The 14,786-nt window shown below is 43.5% G+C and overlaps 1 protein-coding gene and 1 non-coding gene across 5 annotated transcripts in view; both read left to right on the plus strand.

Moving 5' to 3' along the window:
* The window catches only part of chd8 (chromodomain helicase DNA binding protein 8), a 50,329-nt gene that overhangs the window by 29,265 nt on the left and 6,278 nt on the right, over positions 1-14,786 (plus strand). For 3 of the 4 annotated variants that reach the window (XM_008120404.3, XM_062957290.1, XM_062957291.1), the window contains 18 exons: positions 1,509-1,685; positions 2,824-2,967; positions 4,182-4,437; positions 4,623-4,836; positions 5,473-5,668; positions 5,927-6,094; positions 6,481-6,660; positions 6,895-7,005; positions 7,317-7,528; positions 8,647-8,846; positions 9,208-9,409; positions 10,453-10,542; positions 10,977-11,080; positions 11,892-12,006; positions 12,293-12,368; positions 12,686-12,740; positions 12,893-13,088; positions 13,976-14,184. In XM_008120404.3, the coding sequence (XP_008118611.2) occupies positions 1,509-1,685; positions 2,824-2,967; positions 4,182-4,437; positions 4,623-4,836; positions 5,473-5,668; positions 5,927-6,094; positions 6,481-6,660; positions 6,895-7,005; positions 7,317-7,528; positions 8,647-8,846; positions 9,208-9,409; positions 10,453-10,542; positions 10,977-11,080; positions 11,892-12,006; positions 12,293-12,368; positions 12,686-12,740; positions 12,893-13,088; positions 13,976-14,184 (2,905 nt within the window). The remainder of the gene's footprint in view (positions 1-1,508; positions 1,686-2,823; positions 2,968-4,181; positions 4,438-4,622; positions 4,837-5,472; positions 5,669-5,926; positions 6,095-6,480; positions 6,661-6,894; positions 7,006-7,316; positions 7,529-8,646; positions 8,847-9,207; positions 9,410-10,452; positions 10,543-10,976; positions 11,081-11,891; positions 12,007-12,292; positions 12,369-12,685; positions 12,741-12,892; positions 13,089-13,975; positions 14,185-14,786) is intronic. The other variant, XM_008120408.3, reaches the window with a different exon arrangement.
* Positions 12,109-12,217, plus strand: LOC134292833 (small nucleolar RNA U6-53/MBII-28). Its single transcript, XR_009999964.1, has one exon. It is a non-coding gene; the product is annotated as a small nucleolar RNA U6-53/MBII-28 (small nucleolar RNA).

A 14,786-nucleotide genomic window follows, 5' to 3' on the forward strand; every position in this document is an offset into this window, starting at 1 on the left:
AAATGACCTTAACAGATTAGAGTGCTGGGCCAAAACTAACAAAATGAATTTCAACAAGGATAAATATAAGATACTTCACTTAGGCAGAAAAAAATGAAATGCAAAGATACAGAATGGGTGATGCCTGGCTCAACAACAGTCCATGTGAAAAAGGTCTTAGAGTCTTCGTGAACAACAACTTGAACATGAGCCAACAGTGTGATGCAACAGCTAAAAAAGCCAAAGGGATTTTGGGCTGCGTCCAAAGGGGTATAGTGTCTAGATTGAGGAAAGTCATGGTGCTTCTGTATTCAGCTTTGGTTAGACCTCATCTGGAATACTGTGTCCAGTATATTGACAAGCTGGAAGGTGTTCCAGAGGAGGGCAACTAAAATGATCAAAGGTCTGGAGACCATGAATTCCTATGAGGAGCTGGGTATGTTTAGTCAGCAGAAAAGAAGGGTGAGAAGAGACATGATGGCCAGGTATAAATATGAGAAAGGATGTCATAAGGAAGAGGAAGCAGGCTTGTTTTATAATGCCCTGGAAACTAGGACTCGGAGCAATGGGTTCAAATGACAGGAAAGAGATTCCACCTGAACATTAGGAAGAACTTCCTGACCGTGAGAGTTGTTCAACAGTTGAACATTCTGCCTCAGAGTGTGGTGGAAGCTCCTTCCTTGGAAGCTTTTAAACAGAGGCTGGATGACCATCTGCCAAGGCTGTTTTGATTGTGCTTTTTCTGTATGGCAGGGGGTTGGACTAGATGGCTCATGTGGTCTCTTCCAACTATTATTATATGGTTCTATCATTGTTCACAAAAACAAAGCAATCAATTGAATTGCAAGTATAGTAATCCAAGAGGTGCCTAGGACTTGTAGTTTTAATAAGAACTGCCTAAGCATTAGCAATATTTTCAATTGACTGAAATAAACTGCAACTTCTAGGCTTCCTTCTATAGTCCTTGTGGCCCTCCAGATGTTGGACTGCAGTCACCATTTTCCCTAGCCAGGGTAGCCAGTGCTGAGGGATGATCGGTGCTGTTGTCCAGCTAAATCTAGAAGATTAAAACATGCCTAATGAATTAAGTGACAGGCAATGTGGCATAGTGGTTTGAGTGCTGGACTACGACTCTGGAAACCAGGGTTGGAGTTCCTGCTGGCCGTGAAAACCCACTGGATGACCCTGAGCATGTCACATACATCCAGCCCCAGAAAACCCTATGATAAGTTTGCCTTGGGTTCACCATAACTTGGAAGCTTGAAGATACATAACAATAACAAATGGATTAAGTAGATACTGTTTTGTATATGTGTGTGTGTGTATGTGTATGTGCTTTGTTTCTGGAGAGGGCACCTAAGGTTATACATTGTCCTTTCAGTACACTTCAGTAGCTTCTTTACATTGTTGGTTCAGTGTGGTTTGTTCCACCAATCAAAGGGACTAGCAGCTTGAACCAATAAAACTATATGTGTCATTGGAGAAAGCAGAATGGCAAATTGCTTAACACTTTTCTTGCCTCCTAACAGGGACGCCTGATCCCAGGAGCATATAAATTCGATGCCCTGATCACCACCTTTGAGATGATCCTGTCAGACTGTCCTGAGCTGAGGGAGATAGAGTGGCGTTGCGTCATCATTGACGAAGCCCATCGCCTTAAGAACCGTAACTGCAAGCTGCTCGACAGCCTCAAGCACATGGACCTGGTAGGAACTGCACATCTAGGCAGGCAGGCAGGCATTGAATGGGTAGGAGAGAGCTGCAGCACTCTTGAAAACAAGTGTCTGGCCCTTAAGATTTAAAAAACAGAAATCTGGATGTGTGTGGGTGATTCCTGCTTGAAATCTGAAGTGTTTACAGTTTTAGTGCTCTGAATAGCTCTGTCGTACTCAGCCACCCACTCCCCACGTCTAGCAGGGGAAATTACATGCAACCACTTCTTTTTTTTTCTTTTTTTTTTTAAAGAGTTATATCTTTGTTAAAAACATAAATCAGGAAAGTACCCTGACAGTAATTTTGTTTAACCTGCCAATGTAGAAATCCACAGCTCTTACTGAAGGAAAGGGAATTACAAATAACCTGTTCTTTGATACTAGTGATTTTCATGTGCCACAAAATTTAGAGTTTTTGCAATTTCCCCGTGCCTTTCTATCTGTATTTACTAAGCCCCTCTTGCTTTCACTGGATGGTCCTTGTGGTCTCTTCCAACTCTATGATTCTATTTATTTTTTCATCATCTTACATAATATGACCCCTTCCCCCAGTATCTGCAGGACCAATATCTACTGTTTCATTTATCCATATCTGTAGCCATTTTCTAGGCCCGCAGGCGTGACCCTATGGGCCATAAATCTTTCATTTCAATATTTCTATCCACAGTTTTGCTTATCCTTGCAAAGTTGGGGAAGGCCATACTGTACTTTCCAGAACAACTCTTTTTGATGCCATCTCATTTGTTACATCTTTTGTTGCCTTAAATTTCTATGTGATTAAGGGGGAGGAGGCTAGGATAGAGTGTGGGTTTGTGTTTTTAAACAGTTTTCACAGAAAAGAGATTCCGCCTAAATATTAGGAAAAAACTTTATGATGGTAAAAGTTGTTTGACAGTGGAATATACTGCCTCAAAGAGTGGCAGAGACTCCTTCTCAGGAGGATTTTATTCAGAGGCTGGATGACCATCTAGCGAAAGTGCTTTGTTTGTGTATTCTTGCATAGTGGGGAGTTTGACTGGTTGGTGTTTGCGGTCTCTTCCAACCCTTTAATTCTGTGATTCTAAATAGTGGTGTTATTTATCCTGAAAGTGGATGATAAATCTGTAGATTTTGTCTTTTTCTTGCCTTTTAGGAGCACAAGGTATTATTGACAGGCACTCCACTCCAGAATACAGTGGAGGAACTCTTCAGCCTCCTGCATTTCCTTGAACCCTCCCAGTTCCCTTCAGAATCAGAGTTCCTCAAGGATTTTGGTGACCTTAAAACTGAGGAGCAGGTAAGGGGAATGTGTTCAGGTGCTGTACTTCTGTTGTTGGATCCTCCCCAACCTATGCATGATCCCCACTCAGCCTCACCATCTTTGGTTTTTGGGTTCCAGAGGGGTTAAAAAGTTTCTTTCTTTTTTTTTTTTTTTTTTTTTACTAAAAATGTATAACTGAGAGCCAGTGTGAGATAGTTTGAGTGTTCGACTCTTGAGAGACTGGAATTTGGTTGCCTACTCAGCCACAGAAACCCATTGGGTGACCTTGGGTGAATCGCAATCTCTCACTCTAATGGCAAAACTTCTCAGGTTGCCAAGGAAGCCCTATGAGAGGGTGACCAAAGTTGAAGTTAACTTGAAGATGCATAACAATAAATTCATATCCATTTTTATATCAGAAGAAATAAAATGTATTTAAAACCATGTAGAACATCTTAGGAAACCAATAGGAAGGAATAACATACATAGTCTGAAAACATAATGAACACTTTAACACTAAAAATATTTGAACTGTTTAAAACTGTGCATGTACTTTGTTTTGGGGAAAATAGTTTGACCCCAAAAGTTTAACAAAAACCCATGTACCTGTTGGACATTCAGGGAATGGATTCATGATACAAGAAGGGAGGATCATTTCTCACATCCTCATACAATATATATATCTCTTCTACATATGACTGTTGTGACTGAGAAATTTTTAGAGGTGTAGTCCAAAAAAAGTACCTTTCCCAAGTTTAGGTGGCCTTTCATTATAATACAGTACTGTTCTTCCATAACTGCCATGAGTCCATTTTGTGGAATCTTGGTATGTGTAGTTTAAGGAGTGATGTTTAGTGTTCTCAGCCAGAAAGCTCTAGTACCTGAGTCCCCTTCGGGGTGAGAAGGGCAGGATATAAATATCGCTAATAGTACCTCACCAAACTACAAACCACAGGATTCCATAAGATACAGGTGTGGAAGTTAATATAGATCCTTAGTGTTATAATTGCCTATTGTGCGTGAGCCACCGGCTTACTGTTTTTCTGTTTATGATGTCTCCTTCCACCACTAACCTAGCTTAAGTTCAGCTGCATCTCCCCTCTCTTGATGTACTCCTTTTATTCTGTTGGATATGTAAGATTAGCAGAATTTCTCCTTTCCAATTGATTACATGAAATGCTGGAGACAAAGGCTGTAGGAAGGACTCCTTTCCTAATTGTCTTTTAATCTCGGCTCCCACCACTATCCAGGTGCAGAAACTTCAGGCCATCCTGAAACCGATGATGCTTCGGCGACTAAAGGAGGATGTTGAGAAGAATCTGGCTCCTAAGCAGGAGACCATAATTGAGGTAGAGCTGACCAATATCCAGAAGAAGTACTATCGAGCCATCCTGGAGAAGAACTTCAACTTCCTGTCCAAGGGGGCAGGCCATAGCAACATGCCCAACCTCCTGAACACAATGATGGAGCTGCGCAAGTGTTGCAATCATCCCTACCTCATCAACGGTACATTTATGGGGCAAAAATGGGAATGGGGTGGCAGATTATCTGGGTGAGAAACAGTTGTGTGTTATGAAATGTTGGGCAATGATATGTGACAGTAGTTTTCATGAGTTGAGCAATTTGCTTTGTAAGGTTTGTTGCTAGTGTGTTCTCACAGGTTCCTTGCTTCCCCCTTTTTCCCAATTCAGGTGCGGAAGAGAAGATCCTGACTGAGTTTCGGGACTCCTGCCACCACCACGTACCCCACGACTTCCCCTTGCAGGCCATGGTGCGTTCCTCAGGGAAGCTGGTGCTGATCGATAAGCTGCTTCCCAAGTTGAAGGCCGGGGGGCACAAGGTGCTGATCTTTTCTCAGATGGTCCGTTGCCTTGACATCTTGGAGGACTACCTCATCCAGAAGAGGTGAGACCCCGACACCAAGAAAGGAAGGAGCCCGAAATGGAAATATGCTATGCCCTGAAAGCCAGATTTTTTTATATGGCAGAGTTTATTCAGCTACATTGTGTCTTGTGCCCAAACTCCAATGTGTAATATATTAAGGGACAGTTGGAGACCTCCATATCATAAGGGTACTGGATCAGCTTTGGGTCTCAGTCTGAACTTTTATGAAGCTATCAAAGCCATTGGATTCTGCCTTCTGCTCCCCACCCCACTTTGTAATCTGACAGTGATATAGTGTGTTTCAGCACCTTGTATCTTTTCCACTTCATTGTGCATTCTCTGTAAAGGACACTTTAGATCAAGAATGCATAATGTGTGACCTTATAAGTGTTGTTGTTCTATAGCTCCCAGCATATTAGCCTGGGCAGACTAAGGTTATAGTCCAAGAACATCCATAAGGCTTGCCAGTCCTAACCATTGACCCTGAAGTGGGAATTGTTAATCATGATGCTTTAGGTTGGCAGAGGGAGATGAGAGTGTTGTAGCCAACCAGCCTCTTCTGGTGACCTTTTAGGAATGTCAGTATCACTAGCAGGCACACTCCATCCCATTTCAGATTCATTAAAACAATACCTGATCCACATCCTTTCCACATAGGTATTTGTATGAGCGCATCGATGGGCGGGTGAGGGGCAACCTGCGACAGGCAGCCATTGATCGCTTCAGTAAGCCTGACTCAGACCGGTTTGTCTTCCTGCTCTGTACACGGGCAGGAGGGCTGGGGATCAACTTGACAGCTGCAGACACCTGCATCATCTTCGACTCTGATTGGAATCCTCAGAATGACCTGCAGGTATGGAGGAGAAGGGGAAAATCCCTTGAGGGGAAAACTGTGTAATGCTACTGATCACACAGAACTGGAGCCTGATGTAGAAAACTATGGGTTCAGATTCACCTCCTACCATTTAAGGTCATTGGGTGACTTTGGGCCTCTGTTTTTCTCACACTTTAGTGTTTGAAAACTTCAAGGAAGAGTAGACTCTGCAGAGGTAGTTTATGCATATCAAACTGGACTTCCATGCCTGTGCCTTTTGTTCTCCTGTCCTCCCAGGCCCAGGCTCGCTGCCATCGTATCGGGCAGAGCAAAGCAGTGAAAGTTTACCGTCTCATCACCCGAAACTCCTACGAGCGTGAGATGTTTGACAAAGCCAGCCTCAAGCTAGGACTGGACAAGGCTGTTTTGCAGTCCATGAGCGGGCGAGAAGGCAGCATTGCCGGGGTAAGAGTTTGCGGCAGTGGGGTGAATGCAACAGATTCTAGAGGAAAAATTAGTTTGCATTTTATCAGACCTGAGATGTGGGTATTAGCTTGCAGATTTGGACACTTTTTATCTCATGCTGTTGCCTCATGGGGGGCAGGGGAGTGGGGAGCTTTTCTCTCTAATTCATCCTTCCTGCCATTTCTCTCACAGTCTTCAAAACTGGCTTTTTGGATCTGTCTGGTGAAAGAAAAAACAGCTCAGAAGAGCTTGAAAACCACAAATCCTTTGGAAGTTATGTCTTTGGCTCTAACTTCAAGGGACAAATTCCATTCTACCTCAAAATTGAATTTTGTCTTCTCCACATTATTGATCATTCTTTTTCTTTTTTTCCCTCTCCTTCCTAGATCCAACAGTTTTCAAAGAAGGAGATTGAAGATCTACTGCGCAAAGGGGCATATGCTGCCATCATGGAAGAGGACGACGAAGGCTCCAAGTTCTGTGAGGAAGATATTGATCAGATTCTGCTTCGCCGCACCACCACTATCACCATTGAGAATGAAGGAAAGGGGTCCACCTTTGCTAAGGTACCCTCTGCCCCTTTACTTGCTTTTTAAAAATAGATTCTAGATGTCAACCCTCTTCTGGTAGATAAGGAAGATAAGAAAGACAAGGAGACAACAAAGAGGCCATTAAACTTTGACACCATTAGCATCCTTGATGTTTTACAACACTGTTCTCATCCCAGAAAGCCTTTTAATCTTTGACGTATTTTCCCATATATTTTACTAATGATTTTGTTTTCTCCCTCTATTTATCAGGCAAGCTTTGTGGCCTCTGAGAACAGGACTGACATCGCCTTGGATGATCCCAACTTTTGGCAGAAGTGGGCCAAGAAGGCAGACTTGGATCTTGATATGCTCAACAGCAAGGTGGGCAGGACAGATTGGCATGCCCAGCCCACTGTATTTGAGACTAGATTGGCCTCAGTTGTCTCACTACGGATCAAGAGAGCTTGGCCAACAACGAAAATCATGACATGGCTTTCTCTCAGGTTCTCCTCTTCTTAAAGAAGCCGCTCCAGTTTTTCAGTAACAAATTGGCAATGTAGTACTTTACCCAGCTTCATTTATCTCTGAATGTTAGTGAGCAGGAGACTTTATTTAGGTTCTGTCAGGATTGGCATTTTGTGGAGAGGTAGAACTAGGGGTATATGTATCTCCTTTTTTCTCATCTGCCTCAGAACAACCTGGTGATTGACACGCCCCGCGTGCGTAAACAGACACGCCATTTCAGTACTCTGAAGGATGATGACCTGGTGGAGTTCTCTGACCTGGAGAGTGATGACGATGACCGGCCTCGCTCTCGGCGCCATGATCGGCACCACCACCAGTTCCACCATTCGTATGGCCGCACAGACTGCTTCCAGGTGGAAAAACAACTGCTAGTCTATGGGTATGTGGCAAGGGTGGGAGTCAAATGTTACAGGTCTGTAGAGATGTGGGTGAAGGGAAGATCATTTTCTCACTGGGAAGAGTGGGTGGGCAGGATGTTGGGTGCCTCACCTGCATGTGTTTGAATTAATCCAGTGTTTCTCAAAACTGTGGGGCTCTTCCAGAAGCCCCTGAAGGGGCTTTTTCAGGGAGCCTACTCATGATGGGAGCCCCGGTGGCAAAATGTGTTAAAGCACTAAGCTGGAGACCGAAAGGTCCCAGGTTCAAACCCCGGGAGCGGCAGGAGCAACCGCTGTTAGCTCCAGCTCCTGCCAACCTAGCAGTTCGAAAACATGCCAATGTGAGTAGATCAATAGGTACCGCTTCGGCGGGAAGGTAACGGCGCTCCATGCAGTCATGCCGGCCACATGACCTTGGAGGTGTCTGCGGACAACGGCGGCTCTTTGGCTTAGAAATGGAGATGAGCACCAACCCCCAGAGTCAGACATGACTGGACTTAACGTCAGGGGAAACCTTTACCTTTTACTCATGATGGACAACCTTTTCCCAAAGAGAGTTTGTCCACGTCTACTCCAGGTTCCCTGCTACATTCAAAATTGGATGGGTGGGTGTATATTCTGAGGCAATCCTGGTCAGCAGCATGCATGAGTGGACTAAGTTTCTTTCCAGAACAGGCAGTGAGGGGTCCTGCCTTTCCTCAAATCCTCACACAGTAGATATACACCAAGAGGACAAAAAGCCAGTAGAGGAGTTGAAGTCCTTTGGAATAGAAACTTGGGTTAATTAGTTTTAAATTTTATAGAACAGTGTCAGTAAAAGTCTTTTTTTGCAAAGTTCCCCCAGAGTCAATAGTCCAATGCCCAAACCATGTTGTTTCCCACTATTATGCGTTTACAAGCATATAAATCACATGCTTCTTGGAGGCCTGTCATCTCCAGAAGTTGTGTTCAGCTTAGCTGCACACTTTTGTGTGGCCTATTACATTCAGTTAGATTAACTAGCAGATAAGTGTATGTAGAGTTAGACTCAGGTTAGGAGTTAAAAAAGGAATTCTCTTGAGGCACTTTGTAGCACATTCCCACCATTAATATTTCCAACTTTGCCCATTTTCTTTGGCAGCTGGGGCCGTTGGCGGGAAATCCTGTCACATGGACGTTTTAAGCGACGTATGTCTGATCGGGATGTGGAGACCATCTGCCGGGCCATCCTGGTCTACTGCCTTATGCATTATCGAGGCGATGAAAACATCAAATGCTTCATTTGGGACCTCATCAGCCCCATTGAAAATGGCAAAGCCAAAGAGCTTCAGAATCATTCCGGTAAGGAAGGTGCTTTATCTTTTTCTCTGTGTTGTCCTTGACTGGGGATGTTGCAAAGGCCTTAGCCATACTGGCGCCACCATTTTGTGACAAGCCTTTTGGGAGAACAGCCATCTTCAAATTTGCAAGTCTCAGGGTGGTGAAGGTGGGCAGTGGGAATCCAAGATGACAAAACTTATTGGGAATGGAATTCTAAAAATTCATTGGGACCTAAGAAAAGGGCATTGTTTCTCTTTTCTTGGGATCCCAAGCTCATGCTCAGTGGGACTATCTGTGTTGTATGTCTGTATGTGAGTTTGAGATGTGATGAAAAAAGTGGGATAATCCTAATCCCTGTGCACTGGTTCCATATTATATTTAGAGAGCCATGCCCCTGCTTTGAGCTCACTTGCTGTTCCTCGGGCAGGCCTGTCCATCCCAGTTCCACGGGGCCGCAAAGGGAAGAAAATCAAGTCACAAACCACCTTTGACCTCCAAAAGGTTGATTGGATCCGCAAGTACAACCCAGACACCCTCTTCCAAGATGAGGGTTACAAGAAACACCTCAAGCATCAATGCAACAAGTAAGATGGGACGCAAAAGGAACTCGCTTGGACATAGCAGTACATCTATACAGAACATATAAGCCTCATTTCAAAATGGTGGTCAGAAACCTCAGGATGTTTAATCTTTCCAGAAGGATTTTTAAAAGTGATTTGCTTAGCTTTTCATTGGGCGGTCAGTTGAAGTCCATCCCCAAATAAATGCATACATCAGAGCAATTGTTGGAGATCAGATGCTGTATTTCCATGTTTCTTGAGAGCTGTTTTAGGTCCAGGAGAGCTCTTTTATACAATGGGAAGTTAATAATAATGATAATTAGTTTATTTTTATATCCCGCCCCATCTCCCGGAAGGGACTTGGGGTAGCTCACATGGGGCCAAGCCCAACAACATACAATAAAATACAACAGTATAAAATACACAATATAAAATACATAACAATCACAGTAGATCAATAACACAGCTTCAACAGAGTAAAAATATGGCCATTAAAAGAGGCGATTACCTGGCAGTAACCCTCACCTGAGACCTAAAATGCCTAGAGGGTAGAAAATAAGACAGAATTTAGCCCTATAAAGAATATTTTATGTTTTGAGGGGGAAAGTTGCAAAGGCTTTGGAAACCATTGGCAGCCCATAGGCATCCCTTTCTCTCAAAGGCATAGATCTACCAGTCCCAACCTTGTGGCATCCCCATGTGTTGGATTATAACTCACATAACCCTACAGAGTAATGGGAATTGTAGTCCAAAGTAGCATGTGGCTGCTGGAGTGTGGTGTATGTATATTCCCATCTACCCTACTACCTTGTCTTCTTCTCTTTGGGGTAAAAGAATGCAAAATGTAGCACCTGGGCATTTTCCTCCTTTCAGTCCTAAATCAAATATGTCCAAGCTCAAACAGAAAAAAATAAACTGTTCACTTCACTTGTGAAACCTTAGACAAAGGCAGCAAGGATTTCTCAAGTGAAAGGATCAGTGGTTTGATTTGCTATCCAGACGAGGTGTGGCATGTTGTGTGCCCTTGTGCCCCTCCATCTGACTGTTCTTGTTCTCCCTTTTCCTAGGGTACTCCTGCGGGTGCGCATGCTATATTATCTCCGCCAGGAAGTGATTGGGGACCAGGCCGAAAAAGTGTTGGCAGGTGTTATTTCCAGGTAATAATACTTGATTGATTCAGTCATAAATCTCATAATGTTGTTTTTCCTTTTTTAAAAAAAACATGGTGTCCTTCCTCCAAATGGTTCAGGATGGCCTAATACACTCCCACCACACGCACAATTGTCATCACTCCGCTTTAACATTATCTTATCCTTTTGAACATTCACTGGCTTCCAGCTAATGGAATGAAACATCTCTCTCCCCCAACAGCCTACAAGGGCCTAGTCCCATACATTGAGAACAGATTGTGTTCCCTCTCTGTCTTTTTGTCTGCTGTATGTACATTTCTAGAAATATGTGTAATCCTCACTGATGCCTATTAATAGGGTGGGAATTCTGCAAGATCCTCCATATCTTCCTGAACAGGCCTCTCCTGCTCCCATTGATATGTTGTTTGATTTTGTTTCTCTGCTCCCACTAATTCTTGCAGCGAAATTGACATCTGGTTCCCACTGGTGGATCAGGCAGAGGTCCCCACAGCCTGGTGGGATGCAGAAGCTGACAAGTCCTTGCTCCTTGGGGTGTTCAAACATGGTAAGCAGGGCTCCAGTACATTTCCAGGAAAGGGGTTCAGGATTAGGGTAGCTTCCTACCCTCTAAGATGTTTTGGAATCGGAAGGTGGAAATGGCAGGTGGGAGCAGGTTTCCATTTTGCTAGCCCCCCCCCCTTCTCCTTGCATATTTTTGATTAAAATGTTTGACAATAAAAAATACACAAAATGAAAAATAACAATACTTATGAATACATAAACATAGACATACTTAAGACAATGATTACCAAATGAACGTACATCTCTACTTCGCCTATATCTCTCAGACTACCAACATGTACAGAAATTTGTTTTAAAAGTGGATTTCCAGCTTCTCTTTTGTCGGTTTCTCTATAAATGTAATGTTTTTTTCTTCCACTTTACATCCAAAAAATGGTTTGCTTCTGCTTGTTTTAACATTTATGAGTGAATATCCCAATGTTTTATGTCTCCAAACCTGTACGTAAAGTTTTCCCCTCAAAAATGTATATTGATAAAATTGTTTCCTATTCTTCTAAGAATGTGTCCAGTAACTTATCCTTCAACAACATTGTTAATTTGTCCATTTCTGTTAATTCCCACATCTTGTTCAGTCTTGTATAGTTGGTGTTTCTGTCTTTTTTCCATTGTTGAGCATATAGAATTCTTGCCTCTACGATTTTAGTAGTTCCTTAATTTCCCTACCAGTACCTCAAAACCTCCCAATCTCTAAAAATAAAAAAGTGCTCTGTTTATCAATATCAGTTTTGGCAGAGGTTATGTGGAGAATACTAGATTATTACCTCTTTTCTGAATTGTTTTTCCTTTTTCTTCAGGCTATGAGAAGTACAACACAATGCGAGCAGATCCTGCCCTCTGCTTCTTGGAGAAGGCCGGTCGCCCGGATGACAAAGCCATTGCAGCAGAGCACCGCTTGGATACGAACGAGGGGTGAGTGGCCAATCAAGATGGGGCTGTTGCCGAGGGTATGTGGAGAGATCCTGGTTGACGAGAAACCACCAATTTGGGGGTGAAGGAGGACACGAGGCAGCACACCCATGATGACTAGCCATGCTAATACCGAGCCACCGAGTGGAGCTGTCTGCTTTGAACTCGGGTGTCAGTGAGTTAAGCTTGCTTCTCACAGGAAGACCTGAGGTGTGTATGTAAAGGAAATGGGGAAAACGGGGATTAATATGCAGACAACTGAGTTTCTTTTCTCCCTTATTGCTGACAGGGTGGATTTTGACAAGGACTGTGAGGACCCAGAATACAAACCGGTGGGAGGTCCTGCCAAGGAGCAGGATGGTGAGGTGAGAGTCTCAACTAGTCACAGAGTTATTAGATGTTCTAGATTTCTCTCCAGCCTCCAGTTGAGGCCATTTTATTTGTTAGTTTATAGCATTTGTGGCCTGCTTTACACCGAGAAAGGCTCTAAACTTGGCTGTCATATCAGTAAGAAGAAGAAAAAGAAAAGGCAACGTGGTCGGGCACGCCAGACTCATATGCTAATAAGGCACAACACAAGAGTAACAGCAGATGCGAAGGGCAAAGGAAACTGAAAACTTCAAGCTCATTCACATTACAAGCTATCCCTCAACCTAACGACACACATTTCTCTCTTTAATAGGGTGACCCGTTGATGATGATGGAGGAGGAAATTTCTGTGGTGGATGGAGAGGAAGGTAAATACATGCTGGCCAAAAGTGTTGGTTGAAAGACTTGATGAGATTCTTAAATATATTTCTTTTCTGGACAGAAGTAGTGGAGAAAAGCCATATGGCAATGGCAGTGTCGGGGAATGAAACTAAACTGATAGCTTTCATCTCCCCCTCAGGCCAAGTGGGGAACCTGTTCTGGCCCCCAGCTTCGGCTCTCACGGCCCGTTTGCGGAGGCTAATCACCGCCTTCCAACGGAGTTACAAGCGTGAGCAGCTGAAGATGGAGGCTGCGGAGCGAGGAGACAGACGCCGACGCCGTTGCGAGGCTGCCTTCAAGCTGAAGGAAATGGTGCGGCGGGAGAAGCAGCAACGGTAATACTCTCTCTGCTGTTATATAATACCCTGAGAATTGCAATGCCCATCCCTTCATCTCCCTTATCAAAGTCTGGCCTAAGCAAGAGTCCTCTTTTCTGCGCAGCTTGAAAAAGCTATTTTTACACTATATTTTTGCTAGGGAATTTTGGAAATCATGACAACAGATACAGTCTGCTTGGGTGGTAAGCAGAGTCAGCCCTGGTTAGTACTTAGATGGGAGACCACCAATATATACCAAGTACACCAGGCTATATTTCACAGTAGCACGCTGGCTTTCTTTCCTCGCTTTTTCAGTGAGCTCATCTGCAGGATAGAACAGGATGAAATACAAACAGCCCTCAATATTAGCTGTGGTCAGCAGCCCAGGATTTCATTTTTATGTGAAAAAATATCTCTCTAAAACTTACCAGATTCTCCATTGTGACTCTGGTAAACCTCCAACAGAAGTTGACCCTAGAATTACACAGAAGGCCCTAGAGATTCCTAGAAAGAACATTTTAATTAAGTCCACAAATAATCAAATCTGCAAAAGTCAAATCCGCAAATGAGTAGGACTGACTGTAAATAATATTGATAATCCAAAGGACAATAACTATTAGGAGTCTGGAGCTTCAGATGAGAGTCTAGTCACTATTCAGAAATGAAGTGGCATAAGAACGCCCCATAACAGGGACCACCAATGAAATTGTTCTGGTACCTGGTACCTACCACAGCAATCTGAACGTATGATCTAATTTCCTTTTTTAACACCATCTATTCAGTAGCCAATCAATACAGAGTAGCTCTTGCAATAAACCAGGAAAATCTGGGAATGGTTAAACAAGGAGGGATTTCCATTGAGGCCACTCTCTGTGTGTTGACATCTCCACCCCTCTCTTCTGTAGATGGACACGGCGAGAGCAGTCAGATTTCTACCGTGTGGTCTCCTCCTTTGGAGTGGAATATGACCCGGACACAATGCGCTTCCACTGGAACCGCTTCCGGTCCCTTGCTCGCCTGGACAAGAAGACAGACGAGAGCCTCGCCAAATATTTCCATGGTTTTGTGGCCATGTGTCGACAAGTGTGTCGGTTGCCTCCCGCTGCAAGTGATGGTTAGTAAAAGATTGTGGATTGGTGAGGGATCTCCATGGTGGAGTGACAACCATTCAGAACTCACAGACGTCTTTCTTCCTTGTCATGGCTGGATGTGTAGAAAGTGCCTTTATACAATAATTCCTACTCTAGCTAGATAAAATAAAGTTCTTAAACTGTTTCTGGGAAAGGTGCAGGATATGGTTCCAAATTGCCTCAAAATTATTTTATCACTTTATGCAGCACCCAGTGGGAAAAAGGCCTTAAATGGGCTAAAATAGCTGGGGCAGTCAAAAATACATGTTGACTCTCAGGGCATTGAGTAGCATTTTTGAGCATTTTTTTTCACCCCAGAGATAGAAGGCTGCCGCCACTGCCCACCAAAGTCCCATAGGTGCCAAATGTGATTCCCTGATGCCTGAGATTGCTGAACCCTACTATAAGCAGTACAAAACCCAGCTTAAACTATTTAAACCCCATTTAATAAAAATATTTTTAAAACACCCCATAACATTGTCTAGAAATCACAGCAGGAGAAGACCTGTGTAAGCTGACATGCCTTTAGTAGCCATCTAAAGCTCTACATCTTTTCCTTTCAAACCAGATGGGGGACAGTCTTCCA

This window comes from Anolis carolinensis, chromosome 6 (genome assembly GCF_035594765.1).
Source record: "Anolis carolinensis isolate JA03-04 chromosome 6, rAnoCar3.1.pri, whole genome shotgun sequence".
NCBI lineage: Eukaryota > Metazoa > Chordata > Lepidosauria > Squamata > Dactyloidae > Anolis > Anolis carolinensis.